Source organism: Bufo gargarizans, chromosome 3 (genome assembly GCF_014858855.1).
Source record: "Bufo gargarizans isolate SCDJY-AF-19 chromosome 3, ASM1485885v1, whole genome shotgun sequence".
In the NCBI taxonomy this organism is placed as follows: Eukaryota; Metazoa; Chordata; class Amphibia; order Anura; family Bufonidae; genus Bufo; species Bufo gargarizans.
This window is the reverse complement of record NC_058082.1, coordinates 346,777,456-346,800,688: the sequence shown is the minus strand read 5'-3', so window position 1 is coordinate 346,800,688 and position 23,233 is coordinate 346,777,456. Positions and strand designations below refer to the sequence as shown.

At 44.0% G+C, this 23,233-nt stretch overlaps 1 protein-coding gene across 1 annotated transcript in view; it reads right to left on the bottom strand.

Annotated features, from left to right (window-relative positions):
* LOC122932978 (angiopoietin-2-like) overlaps positions 1-23,233 on the bottom strand; it is a 116,789-nt gene that overhangs the window by 20,250 nt on the left and 73,306 nt on the right. The window contains exons 3-6 of the mRNA XM_044287679.1: positions 21,650-21,771; positions 18,459-18,691; positions 17,509-17,633; positions 12,171-12,272 (exon numbers count right to left, since the gene is read on the bottom strand). Of these exons, the coding sequence (XP_044143614.1) occupies positions 12,171-12,272; positions 17,509-17,633; positions 18,459-18,691; positions 21,650-21,771 (582 nt within the window). The remainder of the gene's footprint in view (positions 1-12,170; positions 12,273-17,508; positions 17,634-18,458; positions 18,692-21,649; positions 21,772-23,233) is intronic.

Genomic DNA, 23,233 nt, shown 5'->3' with positions numbered 1-23,233 from the left:
TAAGGCAGTGGTCGGCAAAGTGCGGCTCGCGAGCCTCAAGCGGCTCTTTAGACACTTTTATGCGGCTCTTTGGTGCGCAATAATCGAATCGCGAATAATCGAATCACGAATAATCGATAAATGGCTTTATGTGTGAAGTTTTTTTACTACTGTCTGAACTCTGAAACAAGCTCTCTCCTATTGATAATATGGCCAGCCTCTGTACTCACTGTCACTATGAATGCACTGCAGCGAGCGGCTTCCGGTGCAGCTACATCACTTCCGGGTATAGACTTTTGTCCGGGTATAGAAAAGTGGCAGAACACAGGCCCGCTCGCTGCAGTGCATTCAAAGTGAAAGTGAGCACAGAGGCTGGCCATTTTATCAATAGGAGAGAGCTTGTTTCAGAGTTCAGACAGTAGTAAAAAACTTTACACACAAAGCCAGTTATGTGCGCAGTTTAGGACACATGAGGGGACACATAGTGCCATGAGGGGGACCAGCATAAGATGCTATATGTTTGTCTTATGCTGGCCCCCCTCATGGCCCTATGTGTCATAGCACACATCCCCTGCCTATAACAGTGCCTTGCACAGATCCACCCATAACAGTGCCATCCACAGATCCACCCCATAACAGCATCATCCACTGGTCCCCCATAAGTGTCCTCCACAGATCCCCCATAACAGTGTCCTCCACAGATCCTCCATAACAGTGTCCTCCACAGATCCCCCATAACAGTGTCCTCCACAGATCCCCCATAACAGTGTCCTCCACAGATCCCCCATAACAGTGTCCTCCACAGATCCCCCATAACAGTGTCCTCCACAGATCCCCCATAACAGTGTCCTCCACAGATCCCCCATAACGGTGTCCTCCACAGATCCCCCATAACAGTGTCCTCCACAGATCCCCCACATAACAGCGTCTTCCACAGATCCTTCAGATAATAGCGTCATCCACAGATCCTTCACATAACAGCGTCATCCACAGATCCTTCACATACAGTCATGTGAAAAAATTAGGACACCCTTTGAAAGCATGTGGTTTTTTGTAACATTTTTAATAAAAGGTTATTTCATCTCCGTTTCAACAATACAGAGAGATTAAAGTAATCCAACTAAACAAAGAAAACTGAAGAAAAGTCTTTTCAAGATCTTCTGTAAATGTCATTCTACAAAAATGCCTATTCTAACTGAGGAAAAAGATAGGACACCCTTGCCCCTAATAGCGAGTGTTACCTCCTTTGGCTGAAATAACTGCAGTGAGACGGTTCTTGTAGCCATCTACCAGTCTTCGACATCGGTCTGAGGAAATTTTACCCCACTCCTCAATGCAGAACTTTTTCAGCTGTGAGATGTTTGAGGGGTTTCTTGCACGTACAGCCCTTTTCAAGTCACCCCACAGCATCTCAATGGGATTCAAATCTGGACTTTGACTTGGCCATTCCAGGACTCTCCATTTCTTCTTTTTCAGCCAATCTTTGGTTGATTTACTAGTATGTTTTGGGTCATTGTCATGTTGCATGGTCCAGTTCCGCTTCAGCTTTAATTTTCTAACTGATGGTCTCACATGTTCTTCAAGCACCTTCTGATACACAGTAGAATTCATCGTGGATTCTATGATGGTGAGCTGACCAGGTCCTGCTGCAGCAAAGCAGCCCCAAACCATGACACTTCCACCTCCATGCTTCACAGTTGGTATGAGGTTCTTTTCTTGGAATGCTGTGTTTGGTTTACGCCAAACATGTCCTCTGCTGTTGTGTCCAAATAATTCAATTTTGGACTCATCTGTCCAAAGAACATTATTCCAGAAGTCCTGGTCTTTGTCAACTTTATCTCTGGCAAATGTCAGTCTGGCCTCGATGTTTCTCTTGGAAAGCAAAGGTTTCCTCCTTGCACACCTCCCATGCAAGTTAAACTTGTACAGTCTCTTTCTGATTGTAGAGGCATGTACTTCTACATCAACAGTAGCCAGAGCCTGCTGTAGTTCTCGAGATGACACTTTAGGGTTTTTGGAGACCTCTTTTAGCATCTTGCGGTCTGCTCTTGGGGTGAACTTGCTGGGGCGACCAGTCCTGGGCATGTTGGCAGTTGTTTTGAAAGCCCTCCACTTGTAGACTATCTTCCGGACAGTGGAATGGCTGATTTCAAAATCTTTTGAGATCTTTTTAAATCCCTTCCCAGACTCATAGGCTGCTACAATCTTTTTTCTGAAGTCCTCTGACAGCTCTTTTGCTCTCACCATGGTGCTCACTCTCACTTCAACAGTCAGGAGCACACCAAACTAAATGTCTGAGGTTTAAATAGGGCAAGCCTCATTCAACATGCAGAGTAACGATCTACTAATTATGTGCACCTGGTGTGATATACCTGTGTGAGATCTGAGCCAATTTAAGAGGGAATACATGTGAGGGTGTCCTATCTTTTTCCTCAGTTAGAATAGGCATTTTTGTAGAATGACATTTACAGAAGATCTTGAAAAGACTTTTCTTCAGTTTTCTTTGTTTAGTTGGATTACTTTAATCTCTCTGTATTGTTGAAACGGAGATGAAATAACCTTTTATTAAAAATGTTACAAAAAACCACATGCTTTCAAAGGGTGTCCTAATTTTTTCACATGACTGTAACAGAGTCATCCACAGATCCCCCACATAACAGCGTCATCCACAGATCCTTCACATAACAGAGTCATCCACAGATCCTTCACATAACAGCGTCATCCACAGATCCTTCACATAACAGCGTCATCCACAGATCCTTCACATAACAGCGTCATCCACAGATCCCCCATATAACAGCGTCCTCCACAGATCCCCCATATAACAGCGCCCTCCACAGATCCCCCATATAACAGCACCCTCCACAGATCCCCCATATAACAGCGCCCTCCACAGATCCCCCATATAACAGCGCCCTCCACAGATCCCCCATATAACAGCGTCCTCCACAGATCCCCCATATAACAGCGTCCTCCACAGATCCCCCATATAACAGCACCCTCCACAGATCCCCCATATAACAGCGTCCTCCACAGATCCCCCATATAACAGCATCCTCCACAGATCCCCCATATAACAGCGTCCTCCACAGGTCCCCCATATAACAGCGTCCTCCACAGATCCCCCACATAACGGCGCCATCCACAGATCCCCCACATAACAGCGCCATCCACAGATCCCCCACATAACAGCGCCATCCACAGATCCCCCACATAACAGCGCCATCCACAGATCCCCCACATAACAGCGCCATCCACAGATCCCCCATAACAGTGCATCATCCACAGAAGCTTTACAGTGGGTCATCCACAGATACATAACAGTGCGTCATCCACAGATGCTTAACAGTGCATCATCCACAGAAGGTGAACAGTGCGTCATCCACAGAAGGTGAACAGTGCGTCATCCACAGATACATAACAGTGGGTCATCGACAGAAACTTAACAGTGCGTCATCCACAGATACATAACAGTGCGTCATCCACAGATGCTTAACAGTGCATCATCCACAGAAGCTGAACAGAGCATGCACTACTTTTTTGCGTTGCGGAGGCACAGCCAGAAGCACCACGGAAGCACTCTGTAGCACTCATATCCCCGATCCTGGACCCATTGAAGTGAATGGGTCCATGATGCGGGCTGCACATGGCCGTGTGCAGCTCGCATCATGGACCCATTCACTTCAGCATGCGCTTCCTTTCTATATATTTTAGGTTTTAAAAATGTGGCTCTCAAAAGAAATTTCAATCGTGGTTTTGGCGATATTTGGCTCAGTTGACAAAAAAGTTTGCCCACCACTGGTATAGGGTATTAGGAGAATTTGAGTTTCCTGGACCTTGTTCTGCCAGGTGAGGTGGCTGCTATTTCTAGCCAGAGAGTGAGTAAAGGGTGCCTCTCCATTCGACTCAGTGAGACTTATGGAAGCAAGAAGCATGGGCCTTTTTGCCCATAGTAACTAATTAAAGTTGGAGCTTCAATTCCGTCTGATGCTTATTTTCTATCAAGGGCATGTATGATGTGTGTCTGTGTAATAAATGCTTCAGTCGGCGGTGCCCAGGCTGCTGTAATCACAAAACCTATTTTCAAACTAGCGGATGCAGATTAATCTGTTTTCAGATCACTGCCTGTCCTGAGCCGTATCTGTCGCAAGAATTCTGCCAGCTTTGACTTTGGATTTGTACAACCACGCTTCTCTGTATACGTTTTGGTATCTCGCTTCTGAAACACCATATTTAATCCATCAGCAGTTGCTATTTGAGTCTACTCAGAGACTGTCATGTGGGAATCTCTGAAGGAAGTCCATACTCCCATTCGTGGCATTTAAAGATTTCAAAATCCTTTAGACTACCAATTGGTTTACCCAAGCCAAATTCAATAGTGTCACAGTGGACCCATGATCATGTCCTGGGGCTTGACAAAGACAGTATGCTTTAATAACTAATAACTAAATCTTTCTTTAGGCAGGGGGATGAAAGCAGCAACCTTCTTGGTTATTTTGACAGCTCCATCAATTATCCACTACACTAGAACGCCTCTGTTTTCCTTGGTTTTCACTTACTGGGGGTCACTTACTAAAGTATAGTGTTTCACGTGTCTGTCTTTGTAAAATAAAAACACTGGGGAAAGATCTGACCAATTAATAATTTTGCTGCTATCTGTGCCCCCGAACAGAAATTTACTAGGAGAAAATCTAGACTGGAGTAGATTTCTGATGCAACGTACAACAAAATTTGCGACTTTTCTACCAAAACTGGTAAAGAACTTTAGTACATGACCCCTACAGTGTACAAAAATATAATTTCCTGAGTCTAAGATTCTACAGATATTAGTCACCGCACAGAATTATGTGCCTGTTCTGTATTATGCTACTTATCATTAATTTTGACATGTGTGCATATATAAAAATTTGGACACAGCTTGGTTTTGTCGGAAATGTTAAAACAGCTCAAAACTTGCCAAATTTAAATATTTTACTAGATGCAATTAATGGGCAAATGTAAAAAATGTCTTAGCATCCATGGAAACGAGAACAACATAGCTATGAGGGAACACATCACTATGTGCTATGTGAACTAGTTAATCTCCCGTGACCCCATTTATAGCAAACATGGGGAAGTGGTATGTGCAACTCCGTTCACTAATGTATTGCAGATCCAGCTGTCGGCAATGTATATCATAAATGATGTCTATTTTAAGATCATTATTAAGCAAACATTGATGTGCATCTTATCAAGAAATCACAGCTGTTACATCGAGGGAGGCTTACACAGAATAAAAATTGATTTACTTAGTGAACCTATATAGGGATGCATTCACAGCTGAGACTGTGCATAAGAACACCTTACTGCAGCTTTTACTTGTTTCACATTTTATGTTGCAGCCTAGTGCTAAAATTTTAAATAAACACTAGTTTCCCCCATCATTCTGCACTCAATCGCCCTTAATGAGAAAGTGAAAACAGAATTTTAGAAATATTAGCAAATTTATTAAAAAGGAAAAACTACAATTTTTTCAGGGACATTAGTATTCAGACCCTTTGCTACGACACTTGAAATTAAGCTTTGGGTGCCTTCAATTTCTCTTGATGATCTTTGAGACATTTTGTTATCTTGATTGGAGTCCACCGGCAATAAATTCAGTTAATTGGACATGATTTGGAAAGCTACAATGCATATCAGAGCAAAAAACAAGCCATGAGGAGGAAAGAACTGCCTGTAGAGCCTAGAGACAGGATTATGTGGAGGCACAGATGTGTAAAAGGGTACAAAAAATGTCTACTGCACTAATTGTTTCCAAGAGCACAGTGGTCTCCATGATTCTTAAAGAGGACCTTCCACCGATCCTGACATTGTGAACTAAGTATACAGACATGGAGAGCGGCGCCCGGGGATCTCACTGCACTTACTATTATCCCTGGGCGCCGCTCCGTTCTCCCGCTATGCCCTCCGGTATCTTCGGTCACTAAATTATGGTAGGTGGAGATTTCAGTCACTAAGTTATGGTAGGCGGAGTCTGCCCTTGTTCTGCTGTAGCGCTTGGCCTATGGCAGTGCAGAGCTCACAGCCTGGGAGGTTATGTCCTATGTTTTGTAGCACGGAGACACAGATCCAGAAGTACACGAAAACAGACAGAAGCCCGTGTCCTATCTTTCGCTGCATCTTGCGCAGTGGCGTCTCTAGCTTTCAAATTTTGGGGGGGCACACTGGGGGCCAGGACAAAAGTAGGGGGGCAGCTATAGCAACGATACATTTACACAAGTATGCTTAGAAATGCTGCGATACTTTACCCAATACCTAAAACCGCAATAGGGAAGAAAAACCCCAATCACTCAGATTTCAACATGTCCTAGCTGCCTGGGGATCTGTGGATGACACTTATGGAGGGGGATCTGTGGATGACACATACCGTTTATAGCATCTTATGCTATGTGTCATCCACAGATCCACCCCATATCAGTGTCATATCGGGATCCCTCTCCCTATAAGGCCCCATTCACACATCCGAAATTTGTGTAATGGAATTGCGGACCCATTCATTTCTATAGGGCAGCACGACGTGCTGCTGGATACGGAAATGCGGACCCGCACTTCCGGGTCCGCAATTCCGTTCCCGAAAAAAAAAGTGGACCCGCACATTGCCGCTGTTACGGACCTCTGAATGGAGCCTAACAGTGTCATCCACAGAGTGGCACAGATCCCCCCCCATAACCGTGTCATCTACAGATCCCCCTCCCTATAACAGTGTAATCTACAGAATCCCCCCCCGTAACAGTGTCATGACATCCAAAGACCCCCGATCCCCCTCCCTATAACACTATAAGAGTATCATCCACAGATCCCCCCCCTATAACAGTGTAATGACTCATGACATCCACAGACCACAGATCACCCTCCCCACCGCTCACATTTGAACATGATTTCTCTAAACGGTAAAGTAAACACTGTAATCATCCAGGCTGCACTGACAGTAACTTTAAAGGGGTTCTGCACTTTCATTTAACTGATGATCTATACTCTGATAGATCATCAGCTTCTGATCGGTGGGGGTCAGACACCCGGTACCCCCGCCGATCAGCTGTTCGAGCAGCACCGCGGCCTTCTCACTGTTTACCGCCGGCCCACTGACTGACATCACGACTAGTATCAACTAGCCTGAGCGCGGCTAAGCTCTGTTCACTTGAATGGAGCTTAGCCACTCCCACGCTAGTTGATACTAGTCGTGACGTCAGTGGGCCGGCGGTAAAGAGTGAGAAGGCCGCGGCGCTACTGGAGCGCTGGTGCCTTCTCAAGCAGCTGATCGGCGGGGGTCCCGGGTGTCTGACCCCCGCCCAGGGGCGTCGCTAGGTTAAAACATTCGGGGCCTGGGCCCCGGATGTTTTGTCCCATGCCCCGAATGTCCTGCCTACCTGCTAGATACAACTGTATTGCCGTACACAGAACGGCAAATACAATTGAATCTAATATTGGGACGAGGCGAAGGACCTGTGGTGACATCACAGGTCATGTGATCAGCAAAACAGGCTGTGATAGGATGACCAGGATGATGTCACCATCCAGGTCATCCTATCACAGCCTGTTTTGCTGTTCACATGACCTGTGATGTCACCAAAGGTCCTTCGCCTCTTCCCAGTTCAGGATTGGACCGGAGTCAAGAGGAGAAGGAGCCTAATGGTGATGTCTGTACAGGAGAGGTAAGTGAAGGGAGAGGCAGAGAAATGCTGGGAGTTGTAGTTATTTAACTGGGATGTATTTTAGGGCTGAAGGGAGGGATGTTATTGACATGGAACTGTGTGCTTGAGGTGGCTGGGGGAGGGAGGGATGTTATTTACATGGGACTGTATGTTGAAAGTGGATGGTGGGGGGGAATGATGTTTATGTACATGGGACTTAATGTTTAGGGTTTAGGCTACGTTCACACTTGCGTTTGGTGATCCGCTTGTGAGATCCGTTTCAGGTCTCTCACAAGCAGCCCCAAATTCATCAGTTTAACCCCAATGCATTCTGAATGGATGCAGATCCATTCAGAATGCATTCGTTCGGCTCCGTGCGGTCCCCCGTTCCATTTTGGAGGCGGACCCCAAAATGCTGCAAGCAGCGTTTTTTGTGTCCGCATGGCCTTGCAGAGCCAAACGCATCCGTCCTGACTTAGGCTACTTTCACACTAGCGTTCAGAGCGGATCCGTCTGCATTATATTGTAAAAAAAAGTGTGAAAGTAGCCTGAGCGGATCCGTCCAGACTTTATATAGAAAGTCAATGGGGGACGGATCCGTTTGAAGATTGAGCCATAGTGTGTCATCTTCAAACGGATCCGTCCCCATTGACTTACATTGTAAGTCTGGACGGATCCGCACGGCCAGGCGGACACCCGAATGCTGCTTGCAGCGTTCAGGTGTCCGCCTGCTGAGCGGAGCGGAGGACAAACGCTGCCAGACTGATGCATTCTGAGCGGATCCGCGTCCGCTCAGAATGCATTAGGGCAGTACGGATCCGTTCGGGCCGCTTGTGAGAGCCTTCAAACGGAGCTCACAAGCGGAGCCCCGAACGCTAGTGTGAAAGTAGCCTAACAATGTAAGTCAATAGGGACGGATCCCTTTGCATTGACACAAAATGGTGCAATTGTAAACGGATCCGTCCCCCATTGACTTTTAATGTAAGTCAGGACGGATCCGTATTGGGACTTAGAAATTAAAATCTAATACAAACGGATCGGTCCTGAACGGATGCATTTGTTTGTATTATCGGTGCGGATCCGTCCTGTACAAGTACATGACAGATCCGCACGAACGCAAGTGTGAAAGTAGCCTTAGGGGGTGATGTTTACATGGGATTGTGCGTTGGAGGCGGCTGGGGAAGAGGTGATGTTATTTACATGGGACTGTATCGTGGAGGGAGGATTATAACTACAGGGAGCACTGCAAATCCAGGGGACATTATAGGCGTTCTTATTACTACTGGGGGCTCTATAGGAGGGTCTTGTAGATCTGCCTTATTTCTACTAAGCGCACTATGGGGGCCTTATTACTACTGTGGGGTCTGTAGGGAGCTTTATTACCACTGGGGGAACAATAGGGGGCCTTATTTCTACTAGGGACTCTGTGAGGGTATTATTAATATGGGAGGGCATTGTTGAGGAGCATTATCACGGTTGGGGCAGTGTTACTAATAAAGGCATTCTAGAAGGGAATTACTATTGGTGGGACTATGAGGAGCACTATTACTATGGGGGGCAGTAATGTTTCTTTAGGATAGTATTTGGGGGTATGGGGGGGGTTGAGGTTTTGGCATAGCAAGCAGCAGGATAACACTGTGGGGACTCCAGTTGGGGGATAATGATAGAAAGTGAGCAAGCTAAGATGTCTGTGTGTCACACTCTGCAGAGACGAGGCGGCTGAGAGAAGTTGTCCAGACCGAATGGAGAAGATGATGACAGAGAGGAGACGTCCCCTGAAGGCCCTGGATGTGACAGGTAAGTGCCGCTGTACAGCAAGTACAGCATAGTGCGGGGGGGGGGGGCATATTTATTGGGGCTTGTGCCCCGAATCTTTTGAGACCCTAGCAACGCCCCTGCCCCCGCCGATCAGAAGCTGATGATCTATCCAGAGTATAGATCATCAATTAAATTAAAGTGCAGAACCCCTTTAACTTTTAAATCAGGAAGATTCTGGGGCAGCCGCCAGCCAGCTCTCCTCTCAGACTCAGTCAGAGTCAGATCTAATCTCTCTAGTTAGAATAGAAAGAGACTTAGTCAGTCCACTCAGTCACTACTTGTAAGTTGTACCTTATTATTATTAATATTAAGTTAACCTGCTACACACCGTCACCACTAGGTCAGGCTCAGTCCAGTCTGTTCGGTATCGGTAGGTTAGGGTAGGGTAGGGCCACGCCACGCCACACACTGTCTGTTCTCTAGTCTGGGCCTGGCTGGCTTAAAGGGCTTCTGTCACCCCACTAAAGTCATATTTTTTTTTGCCAACTTAAATTCCTTATAATGCGATATATCAATATATAATGCTCTTACTCATTTTGGTTGGGCAGTTTCTTCAAAAAACTGACTTTTATAATATGTAAATGACCTCTCTACCAGCAAGTAGGGCGGCTACTTGCTCATAGCATCCTCCTTTCATAAAGACGCCCCCTCCTCATGTTGATTGACAGGGCCAGCGAACATGCTCGTCCTCTCGCTGGACCTGTCTGCATTCAAAATCTGGCGCCTGCGCCGTACCGGTCTTCAGTTGAGAGGAGGACGCTCGCTCGGCTGCTCCTTCCTCAGTGCACCTGCGCCGGATGTAGATGTGATGTCATCGGCGCAGGCGCATCGAGGAAGGAGCGGCCGAGCGAGCGTCCTCCTCTCAGTGCGCTTGCGCCGATTGAAGACCGGTACAGCGCAGGCACCAGATTTTGAACCCAGACAGGGCCAGCTAGAGGACGAGCGCGTTTGCTGGCCCTGTCAATCAACATGAGGAGGGGGCATCTTTATGAAAGGAGGATGAGCAAGTAGCCACCCTACTTGCTGGTAGAGAGCTCATTTACATATTATAAAAGTCAGTTTTTTTAAGAAACTTCCCAACCAAAATGAGTAAGAGCATTATATATTGATAAATCGCATTATAAGGAATTTAAGTTGCCCAAAAAAAAATAATGACTTTAGTGGGGTGACAGAAGCCCTTTAGACATGTGGGCAACTAAATTTAGGGGTATTCCCTGAGACTACCCAAGAAAAAAAAAGCAAGCCTGTCTTACAAAGGGGAGGCTAGCGAAGTACCGGAGGCCGCTGCGGTTGATAAAAAATATCAAAACTGATTTTTTTATCGCCGCAGTGCGTGTAAAGTGAATGTGCAGTGATCAAAAAAAAATTTTTTTTTTGTCACTGCGGTGGGGCGGGTGTGGGCGAACGCACGTGTGGGCGACCGATCAGGCCTGATCGGGCAAACACTGCGTTTTGGGTGGAGGGCGAACTAAAGTGACACTAGTACTATTATAGATCTGACCGTGATCAGTTTTGATCACTTCCAGATACTATAAAAGTACAAATGCTGATTAGCGATACGCTAATCAGCGAATAACGGACTGCGGTGCGGTGGGCTGGGCGCTAACTGATCGCTAACTACCTAACCAAGGGACCTAAACTATACCTAAAACCTAACGGTCAATAACAGTGAAAAAAAAAAGTGACAGTTTGCACTGATCACTTTTTTCTTTTCACTTGTGAGTGACAGGGGTGATCAAAGGGGTGATCAAAGGGTTAATTGGGGTTCAGGGGGGTGATCAGGGGCTAGTATGTAGTGTTTGGTGTACTCACTGTGAAGCCTGCTCCTCTGCTGGATCCAACCGACGAAAAGAACCAGCAAAGGAGCAGGCAGCCATATATCAGATCATATTTACAAATATGATCTGCTATCTGGCACTTTGATTGGATTTTTTAAAAATCAGCAACCTGCCAGCCACGATCATTGGCTGGCAGGTTGCTGACGAAATACTTCTGTGCGAAATGCCGGCGCGAACTGCGCATGCGCGCGCGCATAGTCGCGTCATCTCGCGTCTCGCGAGATGACGCGTATATGCGTGACTGTGCGCAGCGCTGCCACCTCCGGACCGCACATCTGCGTTAGGCGGTCCGGAGGTGGTTAAGCAGCTGCTGCCAGTAGTTGAATGAATCAGAATCAGCTAGTCTCGACTAGCGGCACACTGATTTATGCACAGCACTGAGTTTGACTCAACTTGTCAGGTCCTGGGGCCGGGGGCGGGGCCGGGGCGGAGCTGGGGGCGGAGCCAGGGACGCTGCAGCGGTGGGTGGAGACTAGAGAGTGAGACCGCAACGGCACCAAGTCCGAGACTCAGTCAGATCATCAGATGTGAAGAAGATGTCCGGTAGGGCTGCCTAGTGCCTACACAGTGCACAGAAGCGCAGCATAGACCATCCACCACCAAAATGAATGGAGGACATTTTAGTTGGGGGGGCACAGCTTGATGTAGGGGGGGCCGTGGCCCTCTCTGCCCCCTCCCCCCCCGGCGACGCCACTGATCTTGCGGATCGCCGATCCATTGAAGTCAATGGGTCCACACTGCAATGCGGGGTGAACATGGCCAGTGTTAATGCACCCTGACACGGCAAACAGTGGGATTCTTATTAAAGATGTATCATATGTAAAATTTGGAAAATATTAGTGTGCTTTTCATGTTAACATGTTACCTCTTTGTATTCCTTCCAACTGCGATGGAAATCCACTGATCCATCCCTGCGATGCTGAATTACAGTCCATCCTCCTCCACTTGTATCCATATCACAAAAAGCCTGCATAAGAATATTTTACATTAAATATAGAAAATATAGTCTATACTAGAACAGCATGCATTCTATGGCATGTCATTGCTCTGTGATGGGTGGTCCTCTAATGAGTGTGTGCACTGGAACCAGTACATTTCTTTAATGAACAGGGTTCCCATCTCAGGTTAAATGCTGCTAAACACTGATACTGGTTCTGTGGTCCAAGAACAACTTCCAATATGGTAACACACATTTTCTTTGATGGTCAAGAGAAATGTCAATAAACAGAACATTACATTCTAGATTTTACTGGTAGCTTTTTGTTTTTCTTTTATTACATTCAGTCAGCATTTGTGTTTTTGTTCAGGTTAAATTATGTTTTTATAAGGCTTTTTTTTTTTTTTCAGTCCAGATGGTTTTACTTTTGACCACTTCTATTCTGTAGAAGCTGCATGTATATCCAGTTAGGAATCAAGTAAATTGCCATACTTATTAATGAGAAAATCATACCAATTTCCTCTAATATTTAGACCTACCCCTTACTTCTTCATCATCCTCCATTGTAAAAAAAAAAAGCACATAATGTATAGAGGAGAGGTTTGTTACTAGAGAAGAACTTAGGATAGGCCATCAATATCTGATTGGCGGGGGTCCAACACCCTGCACCCCCACAGCTGTTTTAGAGTTGGCGCTGGAAATACAGACCTCCATCCATTGCCCTGTGAATAGAGCATGGAACTGCACTGTTGCTCCTACTAACTTCAGTGGGAGAAGCGCTGCAGTATCCAGCTCCGTTCACTACACAGCGGACTGAGCTGATAGTTCCAAGGCAACTGCCAGAGCTACCACAGAACAGCAGATTGGCAGGGTGAAGGATATCAGACCCCCTCTGATCGGATACTGATGGCCTACAATGAGGATAGGCAATCAATAGTAAAGGAGTGGACAATCCCTTTAACTTCCTCAAACTGCTCCATGACTTTATAATCCTTGTTAGTCAAAACTAGTAATAGTATCTGTGATTGTGTCATTATGGTAGATGCCTATACACAACAGGCACAAAGGTAGAGACAGATATCACCACAGAGTGGACAATGCATAGCAGGTATATCAGGAATACGGTGCCCTTTGCTCTAGTCCAGACGAGAATATGAGCTGATTTTAAAGAATGATAGAATTATATTAAAATGGATGTCCACCCTTCAACACCATTTACTTTTTTCCTCCGTTTTACAGGGGTCCATTTTACGCCAGTTTTTGTATACAGAACTCCAAATCCTCTGTATAGCTGTAGACAGATCCTCCCCTAACCCTGTCATTTACCTGATAAGGGGAGGGAAAAATGTCACAACGTTCAGAAATATACAGCGGACATATGTACAGTATGTCCTTTGCACTAGGTTAGATAAATCATCTACACTGCTAAAATAGAATATGTCCTATTGTTCTTTTTGCAGACAAAAATAGACCGTTGTAACATAGTGCGGGACCTGCAGAATGGAAAATGCGGGATTCACATGGCCGGTATCCGTGTTTTGCGAATCTGCAATTTGCAGACCACAAAAATGGATATGGCCGTGTGCATAAGGCTTTTCAGTGTGAAAGTACCACACTTATGCCTGTTTACACATATTCCCTGATCCAGGTATGTGTAAACCTCCATGGGGAGGATTTAAATGGGTTTTTCACCCCCAGGGGCTCTGAGGAGGGGACAAACACCCCCTCCCCAGAGTGGCTGGTTGCAAATCGGATGATGACGTGGAGAGACCCGGCATCTGCTGCTGCGGTGGTGGAGCGAAGGAGCTAGAACCCACCACTGGAAGTCAGGTATGTATGATGCCCTCCAAGTCCAGGTCCAGCCACGCTGAGGGGTTTGCAGAAAAGTCCCCAGGGGGACCAGTGGTACATTTTGCACCATCCTCATGAACTTGTAACTTTATGCACTATTATTAATGTCCTTGCCACAAATTGCGGCTTGTCAATGCCCTTTTTGGCCATGAATCTTTTATGAGTCACATACGGCAGGCATAAGTGTACCCTTATATGGCTCTTGTGAAGCCACATGGTCAGGTTTCTGGATGCAGTTTTGGAAACCGAGATCAGGAGTGGATCATAAAAGGAGTGAAATTATAAAGGACAGAACCAGTTCTTTATTTTATTTAATTTTTATTCACGCCTGCTGTTGGCTTCTTAAACTGTATCGGGAAACCTGACTGTGTGGCCGTACCCTAAAGTTCCAGTTTAAACTGAAGAAATATATAATGTAGAACAAGAACGAGTCTGTTAGTGTGAAAACTGTCATAACTATGATGAATAGGGTCTGGATTACGTACAGATTTCATGTGGCTCCTATTTTCGGTTTGTGAAATGTTCTGCACATGTGGAATGCATGGTGTCTGAAGAGCCCCAATTAGCATTCCTATAGCATTTATGTGCTTTGCACTTTTCTCCTGTCAAAGCTAAAGTATCCTTCATATTGTTAAGTAGTTCATTGGCTTTTACATAACTTTATTTGTCAAACAAGATGTATACTTTATTAGTACCAGCTCAGTATAGCATTAGGGTGCACTTCGTTGTGTAGGTGATGGCTCAGTAATGCACAATGAAGGAGAATGTCATAAATTAAATATAATGTTCATGGCTCACATATTTTTTTTTTACCTAGCAAATATTCAGGACTCAATATTATCATAATGGCACATATAGCCTTCTGTATATCTTTATGCAGCTGCTAACATCCAATGGATGGCGTCCTGTGAACACATGTTGCTCCATATGGAATATAATGAACTCCTCATTTGACAATCACGAGTTCTGAGAAGTGCGTTTACTCATTGTCATCTGTCTCAGGATTTTGTGATTTCAAGTAACGTGAGATTGAAAGACATTAGGCCCACTGATTGAAGTCTTCAGTTCATCGGCAGAAATAATAGTATCATTTACTTGCTAAGATTCAGAGATTTCAATTTTAATCAAAACTATTTGATTTCCTAAAACTATGTACAAAATGTATTGTAATGTACCCCTAAAGCATTTCAAACACTTACGGTTTATCAGCAGTCTGTTTGATAAATTGCCTCATTTTTAAACTTAACTTTTTTATCTACAGATTAAATGGCAATGCACCATATGCCACTGTACAGTCTCCTGCCCACAGTTAGGCCATGTGCATGAGGCTTTATACACTATTTCATTTGGTTTCCCATTTTCATTTGGTTTCCCATTCAAATAAATGGGGGGCTGAGCTGCAGTACGCTGGCATGGTCACAACACAGTGGACGGAGCCTTCTGCTTTTGGCTCCATCCACTGTTTTTGCTTCCAGCATTGACGGCTGTTCAAAACAGCAGATCAGTGGGGTGCCTAGTGTCAGGCCACCAAAATCCTGAGGACAGGTTATCAATATCAAGGAACGGAAAATCACTTTAAGGAAAAGAACAGTCAAAAGGCTCACAGGTTTACATATACATGTGGTGGAGCCTAGTGAGATCAAGAAAGCATTGGTCAGTCTATATACACTGAACAAAAATATAAACGCAACACTTTCGGCTTTGCTCCTATTTTGCGTGAGCTTAACTTAAAGACCTGAAACATTTTCTACATACACAAAAGACCCATTACTCTCAAATATTGTTCACAAATCTGTCTAAATCTGTGTTAGTGAGGACTTCTCCTTTGCCGAGATAATCTATCCCACCTCACAGGTGTGGCATATCAAGGTGCTGATTAGACAGCATGAATATTGCACAGGTGTGCCTTAGACTGCCCACAATAGAAGGCCACTCTGAAATGTGCACAGTTTTGCCTTACTTGGGGGAAGGGGGCGCGTCAGAAAACCAGTCAGTATCTGGCGTGGCCACCATTTGCCTCACGCTGTGCAACGCATCTCTGTCGCATAGAGTTGGTCAGGTTGTTGATTGTGGCCTGTGGAATGTTGGTCCACTCCTCTTTAATAGCTGTGCGAAGTTGCAGAATTTTGGCAGAAACTGGAACACGCTGTCGTATACACCGATCCAGAGCATCCCAAACATGCTCAATGGGTGACCTGTCCGGTGAGTATGCTTGGCCATGCAATTACTGGGATGTTTTCAGCTTCCAGGAATTGTGTACAGATCCTTGCAATATGGGGCCATGCATTAAAATGGGAGCAAAACCCGAAAGTGTTATATTTTTAAATTTAGTGCAAAATACGCCTATGCAAAATCAGGCAAATCTGACTTCAAATACTCCCTTCATGATGTTATTCCGCTTAAAAAAAAGTCCTGATTGCTTCTGTTAAGGGTCCATCACACGTCTGTAAGTGTTCTGCGGATCCGCAAATTGTGGATCCGTAAAACACGGACACTGGCAATGTGCATTCCGCAATTTGCGGACCGCACATCGCCGGCACTATAATAGAAAATGCCTAATCTTGTCCGCAATTGCGGACAAGAATAGGACATGTTCTATTTTATTGCGGAAAAACGGAATCACGGATGCGGAAGTGCAGATCCGCAAATGCGGATGCGGACAGCACATTCCGGCCCCATTGAAAATGGGTCCGGATGCGGACCCATTTTGCGGACATGTGATAATCCTGATTACATCTCTGTTTTTTTTATTACCGGTTTCAACTGGTAATCAGAATATGCTTGCATTTGATTTTATGGTTACACTCGCGGACTGGCCCACAAGTGCGCCCACGGAGTCAGGAGTGTTCCCCTTGCACCAGTGGCATATAGCACAGTAGACTGACTGCACTATAAACAGATCTGCCGTGTACAGCATCTCAAACAGCATATGTGAAATATATTATTGTATCAGGTAGCTGAGATGACTTTTGAGCACAGGGGCTAGGTCTCAAGGACAGAACAGCCTAGGCAGTGTGCCACTGCTGAAGAGAATGTGTGTTGGTGCAGTTTTTGTGATTTGCGAATCACAAAATTTGCGAATGTACAGTGGACCCCCAGAATTAAATTGTACTGGTGGGCACTGGGCACCCCAGTCTGACACTGGTATCAGATATTCAATTTTTTAAAGGTAATACTCATATCATTCTACCATAAATATAATGTCAAATCCTTATATTCTCTAGTAAAGTCCAAATAATGCTAGCCCAATGTTCCTCTAGCTATCGCAACATTCCCAAGCATTCTTGGTTTATTTGGCTTTTAATGAATATTTGAATTTTTTATTTATTTTTTTTACTCAGCAAACAACTCCTATTTTTGTATTTCTTATGTATTTTCTTATGTATTTGCTTTGCTTTGTCTGTTTACTACTAACCTTTACTGATTCTGTAGAGTTTGGGAAATGCAAAGTGTAGACTCCACTAGATGTCACACCAGATTTAGAAGCATCTGCACAGTCTCGAAAGCTCAGCTGCTCCTCTTTTGGTATGACTGGAATATCTGAAAAAAGAACTAAAAATGTAAATCACTTGCAACAATGAGTCTCAGACAACAAGGCAAAGCAAAATGTTGCCTTATTTGATCACTATTAGGACATTCTTGACACTTTATAATAAAACAAATATGCTGTAATGTTTGGTGGTATATATAAGGCCATAAGACGTATCCCCTCAATGGTTTACCAAAAACAGATCCATTCTTTTAATAGCGTTGTCTGCCTGCTATTACAGCTCAGTCTGAATTGTAGGTGCTGTAGTGATCTGTAATATCACATCCCTTCAAACACCTAAGGGTCGGCCATCAATTTTGAAATCCCAGATAAGTGCTTAAAGGGGTTAAAAGCTATCCTCTATCCATAGGACAGGGGATAATTGTTATTTTGGTAGGTGTCCATCCACTGATCCTAAGAGCAGGAGTATGGTACTGCTGGAGAGTTCCATACATAATGAAAATAGTGGCAGCTCACTTGCTTGACCCGATGCTCAATTTGGATGGGGGAACAGGACCCCTGTATGCAGGATACTATGAATAGGGAATAACGTCTCATTGGAATACCTATGTAACTAAAAAAAATTGCTGAATGGAATATTAGTTAATATTATTTAATGAATATTATTTAAAAATGAGTAATGAACAAGACTGAAGCATAATCATATAACGAATACGCAAAAATCTGACATTTTGCCACCCATGGCACATGAGCTTGTATGATCTGTAATGCTGACAAGAACGTGTCTGCATCATGTATGCATTCTGTAGTAGCATCTCCAGGTAACAAGCAAAAGTACAGAAATATTTGTCTGCTATTTGATTTGTTTTACTAACGGTTGTATTGTGAAACCAGGTTGGTAAGTTGGCCCACGGTCTCCATGATGAATGCCTGCTGTCTCTGTAGCATGCTGTTGTTCTGCACCGCTTCATTGAGTTGTTCTCCCAATTCGCCAATGAGCTCACTTTGCTTTGAAAGTAACTCATCTACATGAAGTTTCTCCGCTCTCAATACTTCTATTTCCTCCTGGTGCTTCTCCTCCATCTGCAAAACTTTATTCTCTAGGAAACTGAAAAGACACAGAATGCACAGAGAAGGCATATATTGAACATAGGTCCTGGCCAGCTGTGACGCTGAGATAGATACAGCAGGCCTGAATTTGGTAACTTGTTTTGTGGATTATAGGAAATCATATTGAATTAAGTGACAGAGACCCTAATTATAGTGGTGTGTCACTTACTTGTTTTCTTGTAGAGGTTAGTAGTTTTTACAAAATCACACAAGCCAAGTGTGGAGCCCTCGTGTTCCTGAATGGTGGGCAACCCCTTGCCCTTACATGGCTGATTAACAACTTTCTCCTTATTAGCGTGCATAGGGTGAAATCTGTCAATCAGACACAAGTGCACTTGGCAGCTCATCAATATTGAGGAGTCTAGAGTATGTACTCATCAATGAGAGGACTCCTGGCTCGACTCAAAGTGCATCTAGAAAACAAGCAAGTGACACATTAGGGTGTCTTGTAGGTATAGTATGGTTATGACATGGTTCTAAACATGCTAGGCATTAGATATTAGATATTAGCTGATTAATGCCAGTGCTTGCGCATGCCGAGTCGAGCCGGCCGGCGCATGCGCAGTTCCAAAAGTATGCCTGGCTGACTGCAGGAGCCCGAGATGGGATCGTGCAGTCACAAGCGGCGCACCGCGCAGGCTCCAGACTTGCACGATCCCAAGGAATGGTAAATATGTAAATCATAGTCAGGAGGGGGCGGGGAAAAGGCGGGCATTGCTTGACTTGAAGCAAGGAGGCCGCTGCCCCCTTGACTTCAAGCACACTGCAAACAGAGCGCTCGGAGATTAAAAAAGCGTTTTTCTGAAGTATGGATTAACAAATTTCTGGCTCACACACATGATCACTTACAGACTGGGGGCTGCTATAAGGTAATGCTGGCAGTTTTATATCACTTTTGGAGGTGACAGGTTCCCTTTAACTATATGAAGGGGGCATGGTAGTTGTGATAGATGAAGGATTCACAGGCATGCTTTATATACCCATGGCATAATGCTGAAAAATGTTCTATTAACTAGCTAATAGATGGCCAGGAGGCTGTCCATAATACTCAATTATGTTTCACCATCTCAATAATATAATTACATTTTTAAACTGCATATCTATATAATATGTTCCATTAATAGCAACATCAGACATCATATACCGTATTTTTCGCTTTACAATAACGCAACTTTTCCCCCAAAAAAGTGGGGGGGAAATGGCAGCATGTCTTATAAAGCAACTACTAGTGAGCGCTTCCATTATGGAAGCTCTCACTAGTATGCATTAGGTCCCGGTAGTGGGGAAGAAGCGCTGCAAGCGCTCCCGGTCCGGTCCTCACCCCCCCCCGGTCTTCTTTGCTGGGGCCTGCGCTGAACTGTCCTGACCCCGTACAGCATTAGGACGTAGTGCTCACACTATGACCTGTCGCTGCAGGGCGGGCCAGAGAAGACAGGGGAGCGTGACTTCTGCCAGAAAGGAAGAGGAGCCGCGCCGTAGGAGAGGTAAGAGGAGTTTTATTTTATTCTGATCTGAGGTCTGATGGGTGACAGAAATAAAGGGTTGATTTGAGGTCTAATGAGGGTATGACATTAAGGGCTGATCTGAGGTCTGATGAGGGTCAGAAATAAAGGTCTGATTTTAGGTCTGATTGGGGTATGACATTAAGGGTTGATCTGAGGTCTGACGTGGGTCAGAAATAAAGGGCTGATCTGAGGTCTGATGGGGGTCAGAAATAAAAGGTCTGATTTTAGGTCTGATTGGGGAATGACATTAAGGGTTGATCTGAGGTCTGACGTGAGTCAGAAATAAAGGGCTGATCTGAGGTCTGATGGGGGTCAGAAATAAAGGTCTGATTTTAGGTCTGATTGGGGTATGACATTAAGGGTTGATCTGAGGTCTGACGTGGGTCAGAAATAAAGGGCTGATCTGAGGTCTGATGGGGGTCAGAAATAAAGGGCTGATTTGAGGTCTGATGGAGGTATGCCATTAAGGACTGATCTGAGGTCTGATGGGGGGTCTGACATAAAGGGCAGATGGGGGTCTGACATGGAGGGCTAATATGGGGGTCTGATATGATGTCCTGATTTAGGAGTCTGATGTAATGTCCTGATATGGGGGTCTGATATGATTTCCTATTATAGGGGTCTGATGTAATGTCCTGATATGGAGGTCGGATGTAATGTCATGATATGGGGTTCTGATGTGATGTTCTGATATTTATGGGGGTCTGATCTGAGGATCTGATATGAGGTATGATGAAAAAAATGTTTTTCTTATTTTCCTCCTCTAAAATCTGGGGTGCGTCTTATCATCGGGTGCGTCTTAGAAAGTGAAAAATACGGTAGTACATGACAATCTCTTTCTAACACAGCTAGAACCAGCCCTGTACCTCACATGGATCCAGAGATCTCCCCATTCATTGCTCTGCTAGATTTATATCAAGCTGGCAGCTCAAGGGGAGTGTCTGTTCTGCTGCAGCTCAGGGGGCGTGTCTCAGCTCTCCCTATCACAACTCAGGAGGCATTTAAAGGATGAAACTGAGCATGTGCGGCCTTCTCAGTAAGCCAGACAAAGAAATAAAAACATTTAAAAAAGAGGTATAGAAAGCGCTATAAATTATACACTATATTTTATTGAATAACTCAGTGGCTTTGGAAAAATTTAAATTACATGCAATTACAAAAGAATTCAGATACAGGTGCTGGTTTGAAAGCTCTAAAATATTTTTCATGGGACAACCTCTTTAAAAAGTCCTACTATTTTGCTTCAGCGGAGATGAGACCCTCACCTAGCTGCTACAGTTTATGAATCTGATATTAATCCTTCAGAACACTGTTTATTATAAAACTTTGACTGATCACATTATATGAATAAGATTCTGGCTTTTTAATTATTTTTGCCAAAAAGCATTAATAAAAAAAATTGTTTTTTATACATGAGTAATCAATACAATAATATATTTGAAGATTTGTACCTGTTCTTGTCACGTAAGTTAATGATTTCTTGGTTCTGTAATAGCAACGCTTTCTCCAGCTTGTTGGTGGATATAGAATTTTCCAGTAATTGGATTTCCAACCTATTTGTCTGGTTGAGGACCTGTCATAGGCATATTTTATGAGTACAGGAGGCCCAGAAAATATTTATTACAGATAAAGACACCAAAGATTTTCCATGTAGAGAAATGTATCCAATGCACAAATCAAGTCATCATAGGAATACTGAAAATAATAACCCTGAATCTAGTACATTTTCAAGAATAATGTGTAAAATCAGTTAGAACAATGTGGAGAATACAAACCTAACAAATAGTCGTACAATAATGGAAGACAAGTAAGTTATGGTCCAGTAAAAAAAGAATTGTCCAACCTAGATATCAGAAATTGTGGGAAAATTCAGGGCTGTGAAGCTAGAGTCCGCAAAAATAATCTGTATCTAACTGTGGCTTCAAATTAAAATATTACATATTATGTATTATTAATATTGTATAATCAATTAAATGCATAGCTTGTTGCATATTCACTTTTATAGGAATTTAGGAAAGTTTACAAATTGTAAACCTGTTCTATTAATCAGTTTGATACTGATTCCACAGCCATTAGATAGGCATTGCTAAAGATCTCCTGCACAACATCATTTGTTTGGGAAAAAAAAAAAATCAGTTTTTTTGAAGAGTTTATCAATGATAAGCTGACCACAGTGCATAAACTTTTAGGATACCCATAGCTTTAACTATGGGGGAACCCCACTTTTAATGGTCAACCCCTTCCAGCATTACTACAAGAAAGATTAACGTTATGTACTGTATGCCTTTGGCATGTGCAGTGTCCCACTCGTGATCATGGGCACCGCAAACTAGTTGTTTATTGTCATATATTATGCCTGTATGCTGTACTTCATCCCATGTCATATTCTTCCATGTGACTATGTGATTTTATATGTAAGATCCTTTATACAGGCCAGGTTAGTGCGCACTGCACTAGTTTCTCCACTAGATGGGGCAGTGTTACAGAGTATATATACAAACTGGATTCCAAAAAAGTTGGGACACTATACAAATCGTGAATAAAAACTGAATGCAATGATGTGGAGGTGCCAACTTCTAATATTTTATGAAGAAATGAACATAAATCACGGAACAAAAGTTTAAACTGAGAAAATGTACCATTTTAAGGGAAAAATATGTTGAATCAGAATTTCATGGTGTCAACAAATCCCCAAAAAGTTGGGACAAGGCCATTTTCACCACTGTGTGGCATCTCCCCTTCTTCTTACAACACTCAACAGACGTCTGGGGACCGAGGAGACCAGTTTCTCTCCCATTCTTGTCTAATACAGGCCTCTAACTGTTCAATCGTCTTGGGCCTACTTTGTTGCACCTTCCTCTTTATGATGCGCCAAATGTTCTCTATAGGTGAAAGATCTGGACTACAGACTGGCCATTTCAGTACCCGGATCCTTCTCCTACGCAGCCATGATGTTGTGATTGATGCAAAATGTGGTCTGGCATTATCTTGTTGAAAAATGCAGGGTCTTCCCTGAAAGAGATGACGTCTGGATG